Genomic DNA, 23,898 nt, shown 5'->3' on the forward strand with positions numbered 1-23,898 from the left:
AACGGACAAAACTAGTACTGAGGATCACCGGTGTGACGCACAGGACACGCGTCATTTTTAGATTTTATGCCCCGCGCGAGTCATCTCAGCAACCACGACCGGCAAGACCCACGTAATTTCTCAATCGCCTGTTTTCGGAAAATATATCATGCCTGCTCCCATTGGCTCGGGGCAGGCTACACCTTTCACTTACCGGCCTATAAAACTAGCACCTCACACCCTATTGGCATATTCATCGCCCTGATGACGGAGGCAGTATGACCTCTGAAACGTTGGTTAACATCGACCAGACTACACAGCGCAACAACCCAGAAGACGGAAATCTTCATACTCACCGCTGTGAGAACCTCAAGTCTTACATATCATTTTTCATTTATTTATAATTCCGCTGATGTAATATAGTTACTTTATATCACGAAACAAGTCTTCTTAATGTCGTCAGTGATCGGTGACGTAAGCACCTCTGAAACGTCGTCAAACTTCTACCAAACTACACGCAGCAACATCCTGGAAGACAAACGTCTTTCTACAAAATTTCCCATAGCTATAAACACGAAATATTCCGTACCCCTTACTCGGTTGTTGATATTTACATGGAAAGGTTTGCTACTCAATTACATTGTATTTTAATTGAGTTACCTTTACGGAAATGTCACTTTGGTAATCAGATCAAGTTACAATGAATTAAAATAATCAACTGCCAAATCATTAAACAGAATTTGCCATGCTCCTTGACAGCCGTAGAAACACAGCCTCAAAGCAGCGCACTCAAGCGGTGACGGCTGAAATCTCATACTGCCTGGAGTCATTACCTAGCAGATCACTTCGAATCACATCGAACCTCCCACTAAATTTAATTTCGCTACTATTTTCAATTATACAATATTTACATTCATTAAAAGTCCACCACATTAAAAGAATAAAATTATATTACAGGCAACATTACGCGTTATTTACGGAAACATGTAACAAGTCGAGATGAGCTAAACAATTTCCATGAAACTCGACACTGAGGAGTGGTGGTATTATTACTGTTTGTTAACACATTCAAATTTTGTAAAAAAAAAATCTGAAAACATAAAGGAATTTTACATGAAGACCAATTTGCGTTTCTACGCTCCTAATTGATTTTATGGTGAATTCCCCAGCCATGAAATTCCCGTGTGCAAAATCCCGTGTGGAGGAATTCAATGGCTATTCACAAAGGTCAAATTCTCGCGAACGTGTTCGCATTTATTGAGTATAAAAACAAGCATACCTATGGCTTTTGACAAATGAAACCAGGCTCTAGTGAGTCCAAAAGTGATTTAAAACGTGCAGCAACAATCCTGCTCATTTGCGGATTTCCTTAGTCTTTATGAGAGCCACATTTTCCCGTATCTTAAAAAAACAGGTTATTCTAATTGCAATTAATAAGATAGATTTTACAATTCCTGTATCAACACAGACGGATCCTACGTGTCGACTGAAAAGGCCGTCATTGGATTCGAAACTCGGCCAGTTCATTCCAACGCAATTTTACCAGAGCCTTCAGGCCAATCTATAAGGCTCATTTTACTACGATGAGTCCATCTTCGCCTCGTTATTAAAACATGACGTATAGTCGACGCAGTAGTTTTTGGCCTGTGGGATTTTCAAAGGGAAGGTTAGGAGCGAGTCTCTTTTGCTGACTGCACCGAGGAGCGAGTCTCGGACTGAACGCCCAAACAAAAGAAATGCACTGACCGCGCCACCTCAGGTACACAGACTAGGCCCGTCAGCCAGCTCCGCTAGCTTCTCCACCGGCCAAAACCTTCTACGCCGACTATATTCAGAACTCATGTTATAATATTGTGTAATTTACAATGTTGAGATCTTGTCGGTGTAATATGGTCTCAGCCTTTTAGTTACTGAAACGTCGGTAAACTTCAATCAGACTACACGGCGCAACAACTCACCACCGTGAAAACCTCAAATCCTACGTTTCCATGAATGTCACTGAAAATTCTTAACTTATCACGTCATCAAACCACTTATGTGATAAAGTTATTTTCTTTTGACAGACATTACACAATGACTCGAGTGTTCGCATGAGCACTTATGTAATAGATTATTGACACACAAATGCACGCAACGCGATAGCATAGATTCAGACATTTCAACATCAGCTATTCTGTTACATTACCATTCCATAGTTCCAGAATGAATAATATTCCCAGATGAAACAAAATTAATCAAACATACAACCAAAACATTTTTTCTTAATTTTTCATACGTCACACTCTTAAATACAAAGTCAAGTAAGAGAAATGGATGAAAATTGTTAATTGTTTGAAGCACCAAGTTCATGTAGATAATATTTAAAAATTAAATATCCATCTCAAAGAAATCATCGAAAGATCAAAAACCAATTACTGTTTAGTTAAATAATTTCTGTTTATTCTGAGAATCATTCAAAAATGATAAATATATGCCTGCTATGTGGGCAAACCACAGAACTACTGAGTGTCAAAGGAGGGGTACATATATCTATTTACCACAGTGCTTTATAAATAGTTAAGTTTTCGATAGGCCTAGAGAAAAAATTTATAAAAGAAGTACTGTTAAGATGGACATATTTGACTATGGCATTACAAAATCACATAACACTGCAAAGTTCGTCTGTTAATATAAAACGTATACTAACATTTCCAAATAAAAATTTCTAAATAATTCAGAGTTTGCAAATACTACAGGTATGAAGGTTAATCTCTGTAGAACTTATGTCCTTTGTCTTGAATTGGTTAACGGTTATTAAAATATTTAACGACATTTCCAACAGCCATAATATATGCAGAAACACTAAAGTGCAAACACAGAGACTAGCTACCAACGTCGTAGTAGTCTAAGAGATCTAACACTTCAAAAGACGTTCTTTGGTCCACGGCGTGGGAGAGAAAAGCAAGACTTTATTAAAATAGACCCGATTGGCCGTGTTAAACTTCTATATGTGATTTAAAGAACTATTACTTGTTCCGGTTGAAAAAGCGGCTAACGCACTTCCTCATCATGACGTCACTTCACGGTGAAGGGCCATGAATGTGGGCGAAAAAGACGCAAGACTTTTAGCATTCTGCACCCCACCGCAAGGCACACGTGCAAGTACGACGAAGTGAAATATGTTTGTGAACTCGCCCAGCACAGCGAGCTGCCAGATGTAGAACAAGGCAGCACGTGGAGGGAGAGAAGGGAAAATTTACCGTCCGAACTGGTCGTGGGAAAAGGAGAAAGGCAGAGAGTATAAAATAACCATTTCAGCAACAACCTCCGTGTTATAATACATGCAGTTCTGTTACCCGTCTGTGGTGTGGGCAGATTCAATTACAAAGCAACGAAAACACGAATGGAGAGGTGGAGTAAACCCATCTTCCAAACGCACTTTGTAATCAACTGGGCTATAACACTGCCACAGTCAGAAATTACTTACCTTGTATTAAATTAATTGCAGAATACTAAACTATATTTACTCCGAGACCATGAAAGTGATGAAGGCCCACGTTAAGACCAAGGTCACTTACTATAATGTCAGGCCTACCTCATGGGGCAATGACGGAAATGATACATAGCTGATTAGCATACTAAAACCGAAAACATGGACAGAAAAACGCTGCTCAAGAACTATTTCGTCCACCAAGCAGTCACCCAGGATTGAACCACGGTTTCCAAGATCAAAAGCCTTGTTACGGCCTGATTTATAGCATAAAATATTCAATAAACACATACGAAGAAACCAAAAATGGTTTGAAGAATTAACTAGATTTACATAAGTCACCAGTTTGTTGAATATGACCCTTTTTCTAGAAAATCTGTACAACCCTATGCACGATTAGGGATTAAAAGGTACAACATACCAAAATCTGTCGATATCCATTCAGAAGTTTCGGTCGTGAAATACGCTGACAGAAGGTCGTTCACGACCTCATTATGCGTTATTTTTATACTCTTTGTCAATAACAATAAAGAAGTCATAAAACTTATGGGAGCGTTTGACGGTCAAAACATATCGGATTCATATTGAGAACGAACAGGCTCGGAACGCTCCCAGTCATATGCTCGTTACAGACCACACGTGGGGAGGTTCCAGAAATTATCCGTCTCATGATAACAAGACGGTCTAACCTGGACCTAAAGTAGGCACGAGATCGTAACACAGTCTCGCTTCCTTCTAAAGATAACGTGGAATCGTGCTCAAAACATTTTGGAAGGCTGACAGACCCAGTTACACGTAACAGGAAAAACCGCATTAATTTTAGACTCGAATGAAAACTGTTCGTTTGAGAATTTCACCATCATGCATTCTTCTGAAACGTCGGCCAATATCTACCAGACTATACGATGGTGCATCCCACAAGATAACCACTTTCATTGCTTGTGGCTTTAAAAACCTCAAATCTCACCAATAAAACACCTTCTTGAACAGGACACACTATTTTTACCAAGCCCGTACAACGAGCAAATACGTCATTTCTTGTATTCAGTGAGGATCTTTAATAAACAAACCCAATCAACAACTCTAGTTACAAAATTCTCTGCGTTTCCTTAATTTAAGTCAGAGCTTCATATATTTGACGACAGTATACTATTTTAATAAATTACCAACCAATTACAAGTATTTTAACAGATGGCCAATAAAATTACAGACTTCTGGATTTTTAAAGAACAGGTTTTACAACTACGAACACTCGACCATAAAGAACAACGATACGCTCTGGCGGTCACTTGCTGAAGTATGGGCAATAACGGAAAGTGAGGGAGGACAGCAGACAGCTGCCGGAAGACAAGCGAGCTTTCAGCTGCTCGGCGAGAAGAAGGCATGTGGGCAGGTAACCCCTTAACAGTTCTTCTGGTGTCTTGATAACAATACGCAGGAGATGCAAAACCAACTTGTGGCTCACATTCACATCTCGGAGGGTGACGGATGGAGAATTACTATCAACGATGCGAGTTACGGCCCTGATGAAGTGTGGGAGAAGCAACTTCTGACATCACAATCGATTACAAAAATTGAAATCGATATGGAGAAACGTAACCTACCACGACTCAAACAAAGAAAATTAATGACTATCACAGCGTCGGATGACTAGATGATTAAAGAATATAAACTGGACCAACCTTAGAGTTGGTATTTGAACCCAACATATCGAAAATAAAAAGCAGGAGTGTTAACCACTCCGATGAGAGTTCCGACAGTGCGCACGCGCGACATCTTTCGAGAACTTGGCAAAGAACGAAAGCACAAGATATTACATACACTGACAATCAAACACAGGCTTTGGGTTCTAGAATCATGCAAATCTTCATTACCGCCGTGAACAGCAATGTGTAAAGACATGTTAACCACATCTGAGAACTGTAAAAAATACAATTCATGCGATGTACCGTTTTCTTTGACGTCTTTTATGCAGAAAAACAAAAACTTATGGCAGTAAATCCACGTATCTATGAGTCTGTTACTTATAATACTAAGTCAACTGAAATATTTTGATAAAAATTGGTATGAGCATTATGTCAAGAGAAACCAATCAAGCTTTATACATTTTTATGTCTAGTTCTGACGGACGTCATGCGAAATTGTGACGTTGGCGAGGCATTTGGGCCACTCAGTGTAGGAACCTAAAAAACTTACGTGGTGACAACTCTTCGAAAAAACATGCAACATTTTTAAGGGAATTTCGATGTAGAATGCAAAACAACGTGATGGCCACGCTAAGTCTACCTACCATTCACAGGAGCTATGCATGTGAAACGCCTATACAGATACTTCTTTGGATATATTTAACGACTCCTCATATACTATATGCCTACAGGAGACATAATTAGAGAAACATCCCGGAATTTGAATTGACGGACTGGCGGAAATAATGAAAAGACTTAGCCATTCTCCGCGCTAACCTCCGACTGAGAATTTCGATAGCCTATGTAGGAATGATAAAAACCTATTGTGTACAAAAACTAATATTTTGAAATTACAAACACGGCAACCACTGGGGTTATATCTGCAAAAATTTAACGTAGTCGTCAGAATTTACTACCAGAAATTATAGCAATTATGGGATATTTATTAATTTATAGTGCCGGTTAGCCTCGCCATATAGGTTCGAACATCTCAAGTAAAAGTAACAGTTTATGGTGTTCCCTGAATTTCACTCCGTGTCAATCCGGAACAACTTCGAAGTACTGTCCACCGACCACGAGAAAAACCCTACTAGGGGAAGTCGTTTCTGTTGCGGTGCGGGGGGAATGTTACTTATCAGGTGGACTAGAGGGCTGCTATTGGTTGGAAGTGTGATACGTCAGAGTTTTACGCTACTACACAGACTGAAAACATCAAGCAGTTAAGAGTAGCGTGTAGTGAGCGCACCTCTAATGTGTTCTGTGGGTGTTGCGATAATATTCTAGATTAAATCACTGTGCCTCTGTGAGGTAAACTTAAAGCTGTACCCATTAGAACACATGAAAGCCTGTCGTCTGTTGTTCGTTCAGTGGTTGTGGAACGAATGCTTTTAGGATGGGTCGTCACTCACCGCGAAATCTTGCGCATGCGCGTATATCGAATTCCTAGCAGGGATTTTCTCCTGATCTGTGGACTGTAGGTATCAGCTGGACTAGAGGGCTGCTATTGGTGGGAAGTGTGATACGTCAGAGAGTTATGTTACTACACAGACTGAAAACATCAAGCAGTTAAGAGTAGCGTGTAGTGAGCGCACCTCTAATGTGTTCTGCGGGTGTTGCGATAATATTCTAGATTAAATCACTGTGCCTCTGTGAGGTAAACTTAAAGCTGTACCCATTAGAACACATGAAAGCCTGTCGTCTGTTGTTCGTTCAGTGATTGTGGAACGAATGCTTTTAGGATCGGTCGTCACTCACAGCGAAATCTTGCGCATGCGCGTATATCGAATTCCTAGCAGGGATTTTCTACTGGTCTGCGGACTGTACTTCGGCTGGTTGCTTTGCAGCGCGCACCACCACACACGGTAGGCGTGCACCCATGAAGCCTTGCGTAACGGACGTGGTTTGCTGCCGTCAATTCACGATCAGCAACGCGGTTGAACATCAAACCGATTCGCAACACACTCAAACTGGATTTCCCAGTTATAATGACCATACTAATCGCAAAGCGGGATAACTGAGTCCTCAGAAAGGATAAAACGAAATACATATAAACCGGTCAGTCATACATAAATCACCAACCTGAGTGTTTAAACCAGCAGCCTACCCTTGACATGGTTAAAACCGCAACATGGCGTATGCTTATACACTCCTGAATAACGATTGAAATTCAATGAAATTATATGTAACATTCTTACTAGCTCAATACAATGCGAATTTTGGTTCCATACATCAGTGAAGATACACAAAAGAAACGCTGAACAGCATTCAAAATAACATCCTTTAAATTTCTCGCTCCAGTAATTTTAGTGAACGCGTAATATTTAAAACTAAAACCTAAACACGTTTAAAACCACAAAGAATAACATTAAGATACCGTGTTATTTTGTACATAGCCTTCACGAGATATTTCCTCAGGTAATAAGGCAATTGACAGCTCTCCTATATCTTCCTCACAAAAGAAATATGGCTCTTATTGTAGTACGTAATGCACATGCAAACAAAAATTAATTTTCTGAATCACTAGCATTGCTACAAATTAAAATAGATACATAATTAATTTATTACAAAAGAATAGTAATAACGAAAAGAGATCAAAGATTAGGCTCAATTCAGTGTTACATGATGTACTCGGCGTAGCAAAAATCTAGGACCAAAGCAGACATAGCCACTCACGACGGGACTGCGGTAGGTTAGGTTCTGCCAAGGCTCACGCAAACTTCGTACACAAACTTTACGGAGCGCTCCGCCAGGCAGAATGAAGTCGCCCAGATATCCGACCTCAGTTCGTAGCGACATCGATAACAGAGGCTGACATGTTACTACACGACCTCACGACGTGCGTCAGGGGCTAAATACTTCGCTTGGATCGAGCCAATAGTCACGGAAACGGCTTCAATCAATAACGTGATTTCGTATTTGATTCCACAAAAGCAGTGGGTGTCTTAGTCAGCTGAGTGACAAGTGTTTTCCTTTGCGCGGTACGACACGTCAAAGCTTACGAAAATAAATACCTTGCGTGTTCAACAGTATAATTTATAATAGCATAATCTTTAAAAATTGCACTGAACGTACAAAAATTATTATATTTCTTCATCAAGTAAATTAAATGTGAGAACAAATTCACGGCGACCTTGAAAACATCCCTGTCGAACGCACCAACACAAAACCGACTTCGGCCAAACGCAGCCTCCGCCAGACAGGTGTCACCACAGTCAGATTTATTACAAAACTTTTCCGCATCGTACTCGGACAGTCAAGTGTCATCATCGTCATAAAGATTATGTCAGGCTCCCTGTAGCCACGCAGATCAGCTAGTGCCAATATGGCGCAACTCTCTTACCCATCATAACGGCGATATAATACCCTGCAATTTATTCAGACTAATAATGTTTCCTACCCCTTAGAATAAATGTGTAAGCTTCAAACTATTTAACCAGCTTCTTTAAAGCCCAAATGAGATTAAAGTAATGGTAAACTACAGAGATAATGCAGAAATTACTTAAACAGACGTGATGTAGCATTTTGAAACACGCGACCGATCTCGTTTCTTTCACGACTTTCGTGATCAGGCAGACATTACTGTAAATAATCAAAATACTTCTCTTCAAGTCTTCTGGGTACAAAACACGTGTCACGTAACACATTCTGCGCTGGACACATTTACTTATCACTGAAACGCATCAATTCTATTTTAGTTTCATCACTAAACAGGCCAGCAAAGCGATACAAAGTTTTATTCGGGAAAATCAGTTCAAATGGTGCAGGGCCCATGTACTGCACACTCAAGATTGTCAACACTCCTAGGCCGACCTTCGAGACGTCATCAGTTCAACAAAACAACCAATCAGTAAACGGCCAAAGCTGCGCGTGAAACAAAGCGATCGTCTTCTTACTTGTACAGGTAGCCCTCGATCTGCGCCGATTCATAATAACGCCAATTTTGAAACCAGAAAGTCAAAAAGTGAAGTAAACATATTTTAGTATTATTTATAACGTTTTAAAATGTATCTCGTACTGATTCCTATACTAAATCGTAATTATTACATCGCTGATTTATAATAAAAATTATAAATATAGTAATCTCTGCAATTACGTATTTCATTAAGGCGAATTTGCTCCGAGATCGATGAATCGGTAAAATCTCTTTGTGAAATGCAAACTTTTGCATATGCGAGTTTGCTCTTATGCAGTTTCATTCCTGGCGCTTTAAACTTTCAAAGGACTAATTTAATCTCTGCGGAGGTACCGGGGTTATTTTTACTACGCGATTTTCTATAGGTCGGCGTCTTACATGAATGCAACTATCGCATAAACAGCAGAGATGACTGTACACATGAGTCACATGAAAGAATCACAGTCAATCGCGGGGACCAACGAATTGCCGATTGTAAGTGTATAAAATATATTTTTTAAATTCCCTTTATTTTATTTACGTTATTTCAGAGCTTTAAATGTAATGCCATTATATTACTCGTCAATGTTTGGTTGCCGGGAACTCACGTCATTGACTTCCCATTGATTTACATTATAAAAGAGTTTCAATTTGCGCCGGTTCATCCAGGAACGCATCCCCGGCGTAAATCGAGGGTTACCTGTAGCTACTTCATGCAGTATCGCTTCAGATATTTTGTTAGAACTGTCACCAGATGGGGTGGGAGTAGTCTTTAAAAGCAAGCTAGCCATCTTATGAAAAACAAATTCACTATATACTAAATAAAATCCAGTATCAACGATAAAGAAACACGGACAAGTGTTTCTGTGATCTTACATCCACAGTTTTTATTTCCATTCCGTACACCCTAATATTCATCCACGTTTATTATTGCAGTCATGTCAACACCAGCTTGCGAAGAGAGTACAAAATAACATAGTGAGACAGGGGAGTGTCAGATTACAATGGAGTACAGACATTAGAACGACAGATGGTTTAGACCATCCGTCTTTCCAATAATATATACGAACAGACAACAGACGGTACCAATGTGTGTATTCTACCGGAGGTTTTAATTAAATTGCATATATTTCGAAGCATGCGAACAAAATTCAATGTCAAGTATTATATTCATCAACAATGACAAGTAAAAACAGAGAATTCAAACAATGACTGACCTCACGTACAGGACAGGCACCAAATTACATATATACATGATTCTTTAGCATATGTTTAGAATTATAAGATAGTATAATTGCGTCATATTGTGAATCAAATATTAAATTAATTATTCGGTTTTGTCCGTCTAATCACAATTATATTTAAAATTTAAAATTTACAAATAAGATAATTAAATTATCGTTTTATGTTCCACATCGAATAATCCAAATGTAAATCGATTATTCGATGTTGAACATAAAATGATAATTTAATTATCTTATTTGTAAATTTTAAATTTTAAATATAACTGTGATTAGACGGACAAAACCGAATAATTAATTTAGAATTATATCTCCATATGGTAATTATGATACAAGTTACGACTTCTTTTAATCACTACAAAGCACAAATTAAAATTTATCAGACTGTTAATTTATGTACAACGTAAACACAAAGAGTCTACTATTAAATCAATAGTCTTGATGAAAGATTATATCGAAATGCATTACTATTCACCCAATAACATAACAAAACTTGTGCACATGGTAAAATAGAATACATTATTGTGCGTGTTCACAAAGTAATTCAACAACGCACAGTCCACAACAGAAATTTTCGTACAGAGAACGCTATCCTCTTTAGGTTTTCCAAATTTATCCTCAGTTCCTCCAGAAAAATGCCGGCATATCACATCAAATTAGACCACGACCGCTTCCTTCGATATTTATCTGAGTTAATTATTCATTAACCACACTATCATTCGACGCTACATAGTCTGAGTGTCGTCATATAAATGACGACAACGAAGAAGAAGAAGATAAGAAGAAGCAGCAGAAGAGGAAGAAGAGGAGGAGGAAGAGGAGGAAGAGGAGGAGGAGGAGGAGAAGAAGAAGCAGCAGAAGAAGAAGCAGAAGAGGAGGAGGAGAAGGAGAAGAAGTAAGAGAAGAAGAAGCAGCAGAAGAAGCAGAAGAGGAAGAAGAGGAGGAGGAGGAGGAGGAGGAAGAGGAGAAGGAGGAGGAGAAGGAGGACGAGAAGGAGGAGGAGAAGAAGTAAGAGAAGAAGAAGCAGCAGAAGAAGCAGAAGAGGAAGAAGAGGAGGAGGAGAAGGAGGAGAAGAAGTAAGAGAAGAAGAAGCAGAAGAGGAAGAGGAGGAGAAGGAGAAGGAGGAGGAGAAGAAGAAGCAGCAGAAGAGGAGGATGAAGAGGAGGAGAAGGAGGAGGAGAAGAAGAAGCAGAAGAGGAAGAAGAAGAGAAGAAGAAGAAGCAGCAGAAGAAGCAGAAGAGGAGGAAGAGAAGGAGGAGGAGGGGGGGAGGAGAAGAAGCAGCAGAAGAAGAGAAGAAGCAGCAGAAGAAGTAGGAGGAGGAAGAGGAAGAAGAGGAGGAGGAGGAAGAAGCGGAGGAGGAGGAGAAGGAGGAGGAGAAGAAGAAGCAGCAGAAGAGAAGAAGAAGTAGGAGGAAGAGGAAGAGGAGGAGGAGAAGAAGAAAAGATCCATTCGCATGTGTGCATCTCTCCAGGAGTTCTGAGCTACGCCGCTGAGGCCAAGAATCATACTACTTTGGGGCAAGAACGGGATATGTACTAACGTCCCTTTTTTTGCACAAAGCAGACGGCGGGCTGCGATCTGCAACTTTTTTACATAGCTTGCTGTAGTTAAGCCAAGGAAACAGCAGCACAGAATATTATGTACTAATACAATGTTGATGTCACAGACTACTTGAGCATGGAAGAGACGTAACAAGACGGAGGAGATGCGATCTCAAACTCTCAATGCCTGGGTCCACCTACATTCATCTTATTACCGACTCGAGGGATGATTAGTTTTATTGATAATTTACTGAACTCTGATGACAGTTCGTTAATATACTAACAATTTACTATACGAAATGGGTTTGCAGATTACTCAAATTTCTTTACAAATTTTTTTATTAAACATTAACTCAAAATTAAATATTACATATACGTATACGTTAATTAGATTTTCATTAACAAATATTACACAAATGTAAGTGGACAGTTACTAACATACAAACAGGTCGTGGATTGAGAATCATTGCGTTACAAGGTCATGGATATTTTCGATAAACTACCATAAGCCAAGGAAACTGAAAATGAAGTTACGAGTGTGCCAAAATCTAACGCCAATAAATCGTATGGAGCGGTCAAGATAACATTTGATGCAATGGGAGAGAATATATACAGGATTTTGGTGGGTAACCCAGAAGGAATGATGCCGTCGTAGGAGGATAATATTAAAATGGATCAAACATAAATAGGATGGGGTGGTATGGATTGGATTTAACTGGCTCAGGATGGTATACACAGTGGCAGGCTTTAGTATTAGGATTATTCAACCACACGATTCAATATTATTTCCAGCCCCTTCCTGCCAACATTATTGAAATCATTAGACTGTACCTGATGCCCAGAACTACGTATTATATTAATAAAATGGTTTCGTGTACAACACAATGTATACACCCACCTTCTTTTACAAGTGATATTTCTCTGATGAAGGTAAAAACCACGATAACAAAAAAATACATCAAAGCTCAAAGTTGTTGCTGTAATTTTAAACTGAAATAAATGTTATATAAATGTACGTGTTATACAGCACAAAAAATGGCAATGGATAATGGGCACAGAAAGGATGATCTACACACAATCCTTTCACCTTACGTCCCTCAGCCTGAAATCATTCGGCACAACACGTTTACCTTGCTACGGGCTCTATTAGCATAACAACAGAGAAACAACGTACGATGTTACGACTGAATTCTGAGACCCAATGAGTGGCTTTAACGGCAACGTACATGACAAGCCGGCCTACAGCCTTGTGCGTGCTCGGTTTTCCAAGTGGACGATTTCCAAAGGATTTTCTCACGAGAATTTTGCTTTGGCTTGCCTCCCCCATCCTAATGACACATCAGACTCATTTCCACTTAGATTTCATTATCTTAAAAATACTGAGTGAATTGTAACCTCTACACAAAGAAATTCATTGATACTCGCACATAATAATCTAACTTGCTCAATTACTAGTCAAAAGCCACGGTGGTCTAGCGGTTAGAACGCTGGCCTTGTATTCCTGGGGGTCTCGGGTTCGATTCCCGGCTGTGCCCGAATTTATAACTTGTGTTGGGCAAGGCTGTGGTCTAGGCAACACGGAGTTTTCCTCCGTGGCATCCCAACAATTACTCCATTCACACACAGAAGAAGGCAATGGCAAACCACTTCTGGATCATCTGCCAAGAACGTATATGAACAGGTCCCAGTCCGAGAAAAGGATGGAAGGATCCTGTTCATATGGACCTGTCGTCAGACAGAACACTAAATAAATAAATATAAAATAAATAAATTACTAGTCCTATTCGACCTGGTGGGGAGAAACATTTTCTGTCGTCCCAGACACTAGATCAGTTATGCACACCGGTGTGCCACGAAATTTTCACCTCATATTATAATTATAACCATAATGAGATAAATAATTGTTTGTCTTGTTTTCTGCTCTGTCTCAGTTTTCATTATCTTCATTATGGTCGGGCAGACAAAATCTACTGAATGGAATTGGAAAGTAACACAACCATTTTTGCAGCAAAACGTAAAACTCCACTTTACTTTTATAACTACTCTGAAAAGAGAGCCGATAGTAAAAGGGAACAACATACATATTAAATGGATTATATATTTTCATAATTAGGTCACTATTGGTGTCTATTTTATTTTAAATATAATATTTTCTCTGCTCACATCCACTGTTTGTAAATGACGGTCATATTCCATATGCAGTGGAATCTTTGGGTCCCAGCAAATTAATTTGGATACTGCGAAATAATTACATATAAAAATATCAATAAGTATCGTCAAGTTTTAATGATTACACAGTTAATAAATTTTGGATTTGACGATATCTATAAACATGTTTTAGTTTATTTCAAATAATGATTATATTTAAAGTAAATGACATAATAATAAAGATGGATAATTATAAACACAAAATATAACATTTTTCTTTTGGTGTCGATTTGTAAGAAGTTGTCGCGGCCAATCTATGCCATAAACCATCTACCCCCACCCCCCACAATATACAAAATGGGGTTGGTGTGTATTTAGTGTGCCGCGAGTGTAGAAAGGTTGCCCAACATCGAGTTATATCTCTACCGGGTCCAGTGTGCACAAGATAAAGACTCGATTTAAAACTCACCAGACTTTCGTTTCTCCTCGATGACATGAGATTTGGACCTCCTGACACGAAGAGACCTCCTCTTGATAGACCGTAGGAAAGATTCTGCAGGTGGCATCTTCATGACACTAGGGACCGTGCTGTTGTTGTTGGTGGTCCCCTTGCGATCCACCCACCATTTGCTTACGACGTGCAGTATGAATATAAAGTTCCTCGCTACGACACTAGAGTACAACTAGCACCAAACCACACGTGCAATACAGATTACACACAACTCCTCATCTCCCACAGAAAAAAAGTTGAGGACTGTTGCTAAGAAAAACTTAAAGTTATATTTACAAAACCGATGTGAATATTGTCTTCAACCGAAAGGTAGCAGCACAAATATATTATCAATCACCAGCGACAATATTAAAACAAACTTTTTCACAAGTCTTTCACGAACATCAAACGATTGAGTCAATATCAGCAGACGTTTCGGGTCAACAGCTGCGTCAATGTGTCACGTATTACATTTAAAATAAACAAATATAACTTATATTAAACTGCTTCGAATAGCCTTATGGATCATGTAGCGAATTATTCTAATATTCTCATACATACAATGGACTCTCCACAGATTAATTAATCGTCACAGATTCTTCTTTATCACAATCTGCTGCTGCTGCCACATGTAAGTTTAAAGGATTATGATCGATAAGCTGAATAAACATAAGACTGGCACACTTCATTTAATCACACGCCTTATCACTGATATCTGCTTTTTTGTAGAGCAAGTGTTGTTCTTCATGCAACATTTCGTCACAAAGTGTACTCCGGCTCGGTTTCAGTAACAGACCATCAACAAGAACGGAGCTGCTCTCTCTCTGCACAGCTGATGACTGTTGCTGCTGAAGACCCTCTTCAGAGCCAGCGAGCAATGAAAGTTGCAGGGGAAGGGGGAGGGGTTGGGAGGCAGGTAGAAGGGAACCACTTGCATGTACTTTCCCATGTCCTCTGCAGTTCTACTGATGCGGAACGGAGATGGCAGTGCGTAGTAATGTCTAGATGTCTATCACTCTGATGATGGAGCCAACAGGTTCCTCTGACACGTCGGTCAATTTATAGGGGACTGTAGTGCAAAATTTTTATTTGCTTATAAAACCTACGTCTTAAAAATATTATTATGTAATATCAGACAATCCATTGAAGTTTTACACATTTTTTTTTAAATTTACCGTAATATTTCAAGTAAATTTATTATTTCATTACGGAGGGTCAATAAATCAGGTGTGTAGATTACGGCCTACTTTCTGATATCAAAATGTGTTGTCACAGAATAATATTCTCCTTTTTTGAGCACAAGTGCGCAATAGCTAGAGGAAAAAATACAGCAGCGATAAATGTAATACTTCATCAAAGTTCTAGAAAATACTTTAAATAGGAGGGCTGTCCAATAAAGACTAAGTGATTTTTGTTGTTGTAAAATGTTAGGAAAGTCTTGAGGAAACTTTCATTTATGATGGTTGGCAGCACCGGTTATAGGTCAGTGGGTGTTTAGTTACGCTTGTGCTGTGACCCTGATAACAAGCTAAGCCTGTCTTGCCTCCAAAGTCACAAATTAGTCATGATAGACGTTAAAGCAGAAAGTGCCATGATTAAATTTTGTTACCACTTTAAGAAAACTCGAAGCGAAGCACGCAATTTGTTGAAAGAGGCTTATGGGGAAGAGGTTTCGCCTCAGCCAAAACCTCACTTCGATGGTTCGAAAACAAGGACTAGGCTGTGTCATCCTGAGTATAAGCAGCGAAGGACCCAGTGGGTCTCTTCAAGCTCACCAAGACCAGAAAAAGCTCGTGTCTCACAATCAGCAGTTCAAGTTATGGCGATAGTGTTTTCTGATTGTCGTAGAATGATTTAACGCACACACAGTATAGTCGGCGCAGTAGTTTCTGGCCGGTGGAGAAGCCAGCGGAGCTGGCGGGCGGGCCTAGTCCGTGTACTTGAGGTGGCACGGTCAGTGCATTTCTTTTGTTTGGGCGTTCAGTCCGATAAGCTCCTCGGTGCAGTCAGCATTATACTATTGCAAAAGAGACTCGCTCCTAGCCTTCCCCTTGAAAATTCAACCCGCCAATAACTATTGCGCCGACTATACCAACAAACAAAAGTCCGTGGTGTTTGCTACTGTTCAGAGGAGCTTGTTGGACACTATATGCTTCGTCATGACAATGCCAGACCACATGTCGCGAACTGTCATTCAATTTTTAAGACGTTCAGTGTACCCCCCCCCCCTCTCCACAGCCCCGATCTAGCGCCTTGTGAGATTTTTTGTTCCCTACACTAAAAAGGCAGCTTCGAGGACAGCGCTCTCAGACCACAAATGCTACAATCAAAGCTGCAGAGACGATTTTAAAGATGCCCACAAAAATGGCTTCAACCATGTCTTTAATGAGTAGCAAAAACTTTGGGGATAAGTGTACTGCGTTCAGGGGAGCCTATTTTGAAAAGGAACGCACTTGTAATGACTCAGAATAAAGGTGGTATGTTTAAAAAAGGTAGCAAACAATAAATGTATGTCCTATTATCCTGAGGCCTGCATTCAGGTTGTAGCTTTAGGAAATTCCCTAAAGGAAATGAGGGTTAGATGCAAATATGTTTACGCAGGTTCAGAGATCTGGCAAATGGGTGTTTAGACTCCAGGGTGCGGCTAAAAGCTTCCTTGAATAACCATCTTTGTTACAAACTCGGTCCATTGCATGACACGATTCAAGAATGTATAAAATAATTAGTAGCCAGAACAATATTTTCTTTCTTTCAGAAAGAATTTGAACTGTGCTGTTGTTTCTTAATTTATCAGCTACATCAATCTCAACATTGGGTCAAAACACTCACAGTACGAAATCATTGAATATAACATATATAAAATACATTCGGTTATTAAATTATAATATGCACACAGCGAGTTTTCCAGCAGAGCTCATAAAGCCTACTATCCGTTCCAATTAGACTACACGCATTTCTGGTCCTACATATCTTTTGTTGTCATTTCTAGGTACACCTGTACTTGTTCACTTTCCCGTATAGCCACTTCAGCCCTGAAGATAAAACCAGTATGTTTCTTCTACGAATCTACACGGCGTCAAAACCCTGGATAACATCATCCTCAAATCTCGTAAAAACCTCAAATCTCCGTTTAAATTAGAATGTACGAGGTGCGATCGGAAAGTTTCAAGACTGTGTCAATAGAGGGCGAACCGGATGTAGTACGAGCTTCTGCCGCTAGGGGGTGCGGCCTACATTCACAGTGAATCAGTGTGCCAGCCGGCATCATCGAATTAGCATTTGTTTCTTAGTTACGGGCGTTTTGGTAGTGCATTACACCGACCCTCCTGCGATTTCGGAATGGCGTGTGCATCAAATTTTGCCAAAGACTCGCCAAAACGGCTACGGAAACCTATGAAATGCTAAAGCAAGCATTTGGGGAGTCCGCAATGGGTCGTGCACAAACTTTTGTGTGGCATTCACGTTTTAAAAATGGCCGAACCTCTGCCGATAATGACGAGCGTTCTGGACGACCATCTTCGAGCACAACGCCCGAAAATGTTACGAAGATTCGGCAGGCCATTCACGAAGATCGACGTCGTACCATCAACGACTTGTGCGACATTGTTGGGATAGGCTATGGGACCTGTCAGCTGATTCTAAAGGAAGAACTCCACATGCGACGCATCCTGTCTGAGGACCAGAAGCAGAATCGACTTCTCGTTTGTCAGGAGCTCAAAGATCTTGCAAGAACCGACCCCAACTTCCTTTCTAAGCTCCGTGTGACTTCTTCCTCTTCCCAAAGATGAAAATTCAGCTAAAGGGAAGGAGATTTGAGACGATAGAAGAGATTCAGGCAGAATCGCAGATGGTGCTTGACAGGCTGACAAAGAAAGATTTCCAGGGATGCTTCCAGGCTTGGCAGCGGCGCTGGGATCGTTGTGTTCACTCCCAGGGGAACTACTTCGAGGATGATGGATGAATTTAATACCTGAGATAAGTGTACGGGTTTTTATACGCGCAGTCTGGAAACCTTTCGATCGCACCTCGTAATTATCTCATGATTTAGCGTGCTGATTTTATGTGAATTTGGTGGTGATACGATCGTCGCCCTCGGTGGACTAATGGTTAGCGTGCTCGCCAATGGACCCAAGGTTTGCGGGTTCAAACCCTTGCCGAGGTCGATGGATTTTTAAGGGTAATAAAAAGTCAGTAGCACAACTTACTTCGGAGAGTAAGTACCATGTCGTAGATTTACGTCATGTAAAAGAACCTTACGAGCATGATAAGAGATGTTTCGTAAGCAAAATTCAGTAGCCATTTCTCACACAAGTTTCTTCTGATTCACTACTAGATGGCTCTAGTAGTCAAACCAGGATTGAGCAGGAATTGTGCAGAGGCAGTGGACTCGTCACTCACTACTCACAAATGCACTCTTGAAAGGCTAAGATATAATATATAATAATAATAATAAAAAAAATCTTTGGGCAATTCCACGGAGGAGGCTTCAACCCCAAACACCGTAGACGCGCGGGTACTTAGGCATATTCCTCCTTCTTCAACCCCGACAGTAAAAGCAACTGTCACTATCGCCAGTCTATTAGTCTAATACCATAACCACCATCATTACTACTCCCATTGAGTCAAGAGGTTCGTCGTTCTAGCCAACCCCACTGAGCAGAGTCCTTGAAAATCTAAAGAGTACACTCAGATACTAGCAGCCATGAAGTATTTTTAAGTTTTCACGGCGGTGAGTACGAAGATGGCTGTCTTCTGGGCTGCAAAAGTTTACCTTCTACCACACCACACGGCGCTACAACCCGGAAGACAGCCATCTTACATGATACGAAATTCCCAACAATTTACAGAACCTTGATTTGGTCACCCTAATGATAGCTGGTGAACAGTACAAATTATGGAGCTCCCTCATTGTGCAATGGTTCTACGGTCGACGATGTATTATCGTTGTGACGTAACTTTTTTCAAACGCTCTCCATTTTGTACTTGAAAAGTCAACGATGTTGGTGCCAGTCTTCATTTCGCCGTGAACAACTACGTGAAAGGCCAACTGAAATTCAAACGGGAATGATTTATTTAGAATTTTCTGCCCTTCTTTGTTTCCACCTTTCCTTTATCCCATTTTTAATCTATCTCCTTCCCTCCTCCCTCCCCCCGCCCCTTTCAACACAGAACAATGAGCAGTATCAGCAATGCTACGTAGGCTACTACGTTATTTCAAAGTTTTCGTCACCCATATTAGAAGTAGTTCTAAGCGATGCCTACCGGTGGCAGCACTTGAGAAATAAAACATTTGGCCATCTAGCGGCATTACTGAAAACAGTTAGACCCCTGAAACAATAACTTTGCATGGACTGAAGCAAGAAAACACAAAAATGGGTTGTATATAAAACATTTTTCAATCAACTGATGAATTTTAGTTGAAATTTGACATGAATGCCACCCCACTGAACAAATTTCCATTTGAAGCGTTCTAGAACGCGGGACTAGAGCAGGCGTGTGGTTAGCTTCACGCTCAGGCCATTTTGCCCATGAGAAAAGTATCCATTACGAACCCAAAAGGAGGTTGGGTAAAATTCCCACTACCGGAATAATGTGTTCTTACTGTTTCGGTTCTTGTACGATGCTATGCCAACCGGCGACATGAATGGTGTTTCCATTATGTGCTGAGGTTTTTGTTCATACGTAAATGGTATATTACATCCCGACTTCGCGATTTTTCACTCCTCCGCCTCTAAAACCAGGAGTGCCATCCATCGGAAAGTAATTGAAGTTCAACGCGTAGTTAGCAGTGCCATCTAGCGGTGAAATATAGAACTACTACTGGTTAAGAAAACTTTCGTAAACAGTACTAATTCGTCGCAAGTGATGGTGCTTCCGATATAAACACATGCGCCTCACAGCAGACCGCATGTGTACTACACGGCAGTACCCAGCTGTCTCCGAGACGAAGGTTCCGGTTGCCAGGCAATAAAGATTAAAATAATTTAATTCTGGCGTCAAAAGCAGTCTGTACTCTCTACTACATGCGTGTCTTCGTATTCCAATTCCTGTTCACAGACAGATCTGACATGAACTCAGTTAATATTGCTTGCAAGACACTGCACAGAGGTACAAATTATTATTGAGTAATTTACGAACGAAAGCGTAACACAAGGACTGGACTACAAGGAGGTGCTGGAAACGTTGAAAAATAATCGAGTATGAACTGGAAAAAACGTGTTACTGTGTGCACCGACCGGTAAAGATGCTGGTTGGTTTTCTTGTTCAAGTAAACCTTAAAAAGTTAAATCTGTAGTTATAGTAATAAATCCGTGGCGTAACAGCTCCAGAGAGCCAAAGCCGACTAGCTTGACTGCTGGCCTCACGTTCATATGCCAAAGCAGAGGTGAACGATCATCCAACCAGATACAGGATGACGTGTGGTCAGCACGACGAACCCCCAGCCATTACTAGTTTTCCTGACCTACTCATCGTAGCTCCCCAATTTCCTCACGATGCTGGGTTGGCACCAGTCGAAAGCTCATGAGAAGATTTCTTCTCCCCCGAGACTCGAACCAGCGCGCATTCCGTATCGCCGGTCCGAAGCATGATGCCTCAGACCGCGCGGCTACGGCGCGGGATAAATCTGTAGTTAAGTCACTGTAGAATTTAGTAAGAGAACGTAGTATCAAGGTACGGTTAAGATTTCAGAGTTGCAATAAAAAAAATATTGTTCAATCTGACAACCAGAATTAATGTCCTTTTAGTTTCTTCATGAACAGGCCTATTTAAAGTTTGTCACATTTCCGACTACATTCGAGTTACAGAACGTCCGTTGGCCCAGTGATGGAAACTTTCCGGATATATTTTGTTTCTTAGTGAAAGCCATGCCAGTTATTCTAAGATTCATAGTTTTAACTGAAGACTTTAGTTGGTTACCTGACATATTACTGACATGTTAAACGATGTTCAGATGCGTCTTCAGGGATAAAACAAAATTCTTGCTCTAACGGAGAACAGTATTTTCATTTGGGGGGGGGGGGGGAAATTAAAATTTTCTGAGACGTCTGTTAACAAAATTCAGAAGAAAGTACTTCCGAGATCCTGTCAACTCAGTGAATATCTATGGGTAATACGAACTGCAGATATTTCTGAAATATTCCTGAAATGAAATGCTTAAAAGACTAACTCGCCCACCTTCAGAATGACACACATCTGCAAAGAATGTTCTAGCAGAAACTGACAACAGAAGCCGTCTCTGAATTCTACAAAAAAATTTCAAGAGAAACACCGCCCTTCATTAAGGTCCGCGATACAATATTACGTCACCTGCTGGATCAACATGGCTCCCTTCGTGGGGGGGGGGGGGTTTAGTGTCTCATTCAAGTGAGAAACTAAACTAACCCCCCCGAATGGGGGTTAAAACACTTGACCAACCCCCCTTCGGAGGGATTGGTTGCGTTTTTAAATCTTGAGTAAGACACTAAACTAAACCCCGTTCGGGGGGGTTAGTTTAGTGTTTAGTGTTTTAACCCTTGAGCAAGAAACTAAACTCCCCCTTCCGAATGGGGGTTCAAACACTTGACCAACCCCCCTTCGGAGGGGTTGGTTGCGTTTTTAAATCTTGAGTAAGACACTAAACTAAACCCCGTTCGGGGGGGTTAGTTTAGTGTTTAGTGTTTTAACCCTTGAGCAAGAAACTAAACTCCCCCTTCCGAATGGGGGTTCAAACACTTGACCAACCCCCCTTCGGAGGGGTTGGTTGCGTTTTTAAATCTTGAGTAAGACACTAAACTAAACCCCGTTCGGGGGGGTTAGTTTAGTGTTTAGTGTTTTAACCCTTGAGCAAGAAACTAAACTCCCCCTTCCGAATGGGGGTTCAAACACTTGACCAACCCCCCTTCGGAGGGGTTGGTTGCGTTTTTAAATCTTGAGTAAGACACTAAACTAAACCCCGTTCGGGGGGGTTAGTTTAGTGTTTAGTGTTTTAACCCTTGAGCAAGAAACTAAACTCCCCCCTCCGAATGGGGGTTCAAACACTTGACCAACCCCCCCCCCCTTCAGAGGGTTAGTGTAGTCAAGTCAGTATGACTTGAATGAATACTATTATTAGTATCAGATTACCTTTTTGGTGTTGGTAACGTCTTCTTTTACTTTCGTTAATTTTTTAAATAGTCTTATGTCGCTGTTCGGAGGCTGCTTATGGAGCAGTGATAACGCGACTGGCTTGGTAGTTGTTGTGAAGCGTTATATCTGTTGTTCCACAACAATGCCGAGTATAAGGTTACATTGTTGATGACGTCATTTCTTGACGACAACGACGATGTAAACAATTACCAGAACGTACAAAGGGAGAAGATATCTACTCCCTTTGTACGTTCTGGTAATTGTTTACATCCGAGAATTTCATCAACAATAGCCCCGTTTTTAACATCAAAATACCGAATGTATACAATCAGCTCGGATTCATCAGAAACATCCACCGATTCAGCAATTTGAATTGCAAATCTTTTGTCAATTTTTATGTTCTCTGTAGTTTGCTCAACAACATCTTGTGCCATGTCATGAATTCTGCGACTCGGAAACGTTTTTATTGCATTTGCATATTTTTTGTCTAGCATTTTATCTGCTTGTAGATGGTTCAACACTGCTCACACTAACATCACAGGTTGGAACAGAAACTGTCGCACTTTTCAGTGTTTGTGACTCAACACTATCGTCATTTTCACCTTTTTCATCAATTTCACGCTTCCTTTTTATAATAAATGTATCCATGTTGCAATGCGGAAAATGAAAATAAAGATTACTGCCGTGGTTTCAAGAAGGAACTGAGTGGATGATGACTAAAACGCACTTAATAATTGATCCGCGTTTTAACAAGAAGCAAACCGAATCTGCATTTCACAAAAATGACCACACAACACAGAAAGACGTTAGGATGGAACAGCAAAGTCAAGTAAAATTAAATTAACTTAGTCTAGCGGTTAGAACGCTGGCCTTGTAATCCTGGGGTCTCGGGTTCGATTCCCGGCTGTGCCCGAATTTATAACTTGTGTTGGGCAAGGCCGTGGTCTAGGCAACACGGAGTTTCCCCGGTTTCTCCGTGGCATCCCATTCACACACAGAAGAAGGCAATGGCAAACCACTTCTGGATCATCTGCCAAGAACGTATATGAACAGGTCCCAGTCCGAGAAAAGGATGGAAGGATCCTGTTCATATGGACCTGTCGTCAGACAGAACACTAAATAATAATAAGATGAGGTGGTCTAGCGGTCATAACGCTAGCCTTGTAATCCTGAGATCTCGGGTTCGATTCCCGGCGGCGCCCGAATTTATAACTTGTGTTGGGCAAGGCCGTGGTCTAGGCAACACAGAGTTTTCCTCCGGGGGCTTCCCCGGTTTCTCCGTGGCATCCCAACAATTACTCCATTCACACACAGAAGAAGGCAATGGCAAACCACTTCTGGATCAT

The 23,898-nt window shown here is 40.6% G+C and overlaps 1 protein-coding gene across 3 annotated transcripts in view; it reads right to left on the reverse strand.

Annotated features, from left to right (window-relative positions):
- The window catches only part of CenG1A (Centaurin gamma 1A), a 231,084-nt gene that overhangs the window by 115,045 nt on the left and 92,141 nt on the right, over positions 1–23,898 (reverse strand). The window contains exon 1 of one of the 3 annotated variants that reach the window (XM_087354679.1): positions 14,426–15,294. The exons of the other annotated variants lie outside the window; for them this stretch is intronic. Within the exon in view, the coding sequence (XP_087210805.1) occupies positions 14,426–14,528 (103 nt within the window). The 5' untranslated portion in view covers positions 14,529–15,294. Of the gene's footprint in view, positions 1–14,425; positions 15,295–23,898 lie in introns of those variants that run through there. 3 annotated transcript variants of the gene reach the window in all.

This window comes from Zootermopsis nevadensis, unplaced genomic scaffold, assembly GCF_977971745.1.
Source record: "Zootermopsis nevadensis isolate Lab colony 2312 unplaced genomic scaffold, Znev_1.0 Znev_ptg000001l, whole genome shotgun sequence".
Lineage (NCBI taxonomy): Eukaryota > Metazoa > Arthropoda > Insecta > Blattodea > Termopsidae > Zootermopsis > Zootermopsis nevadensis.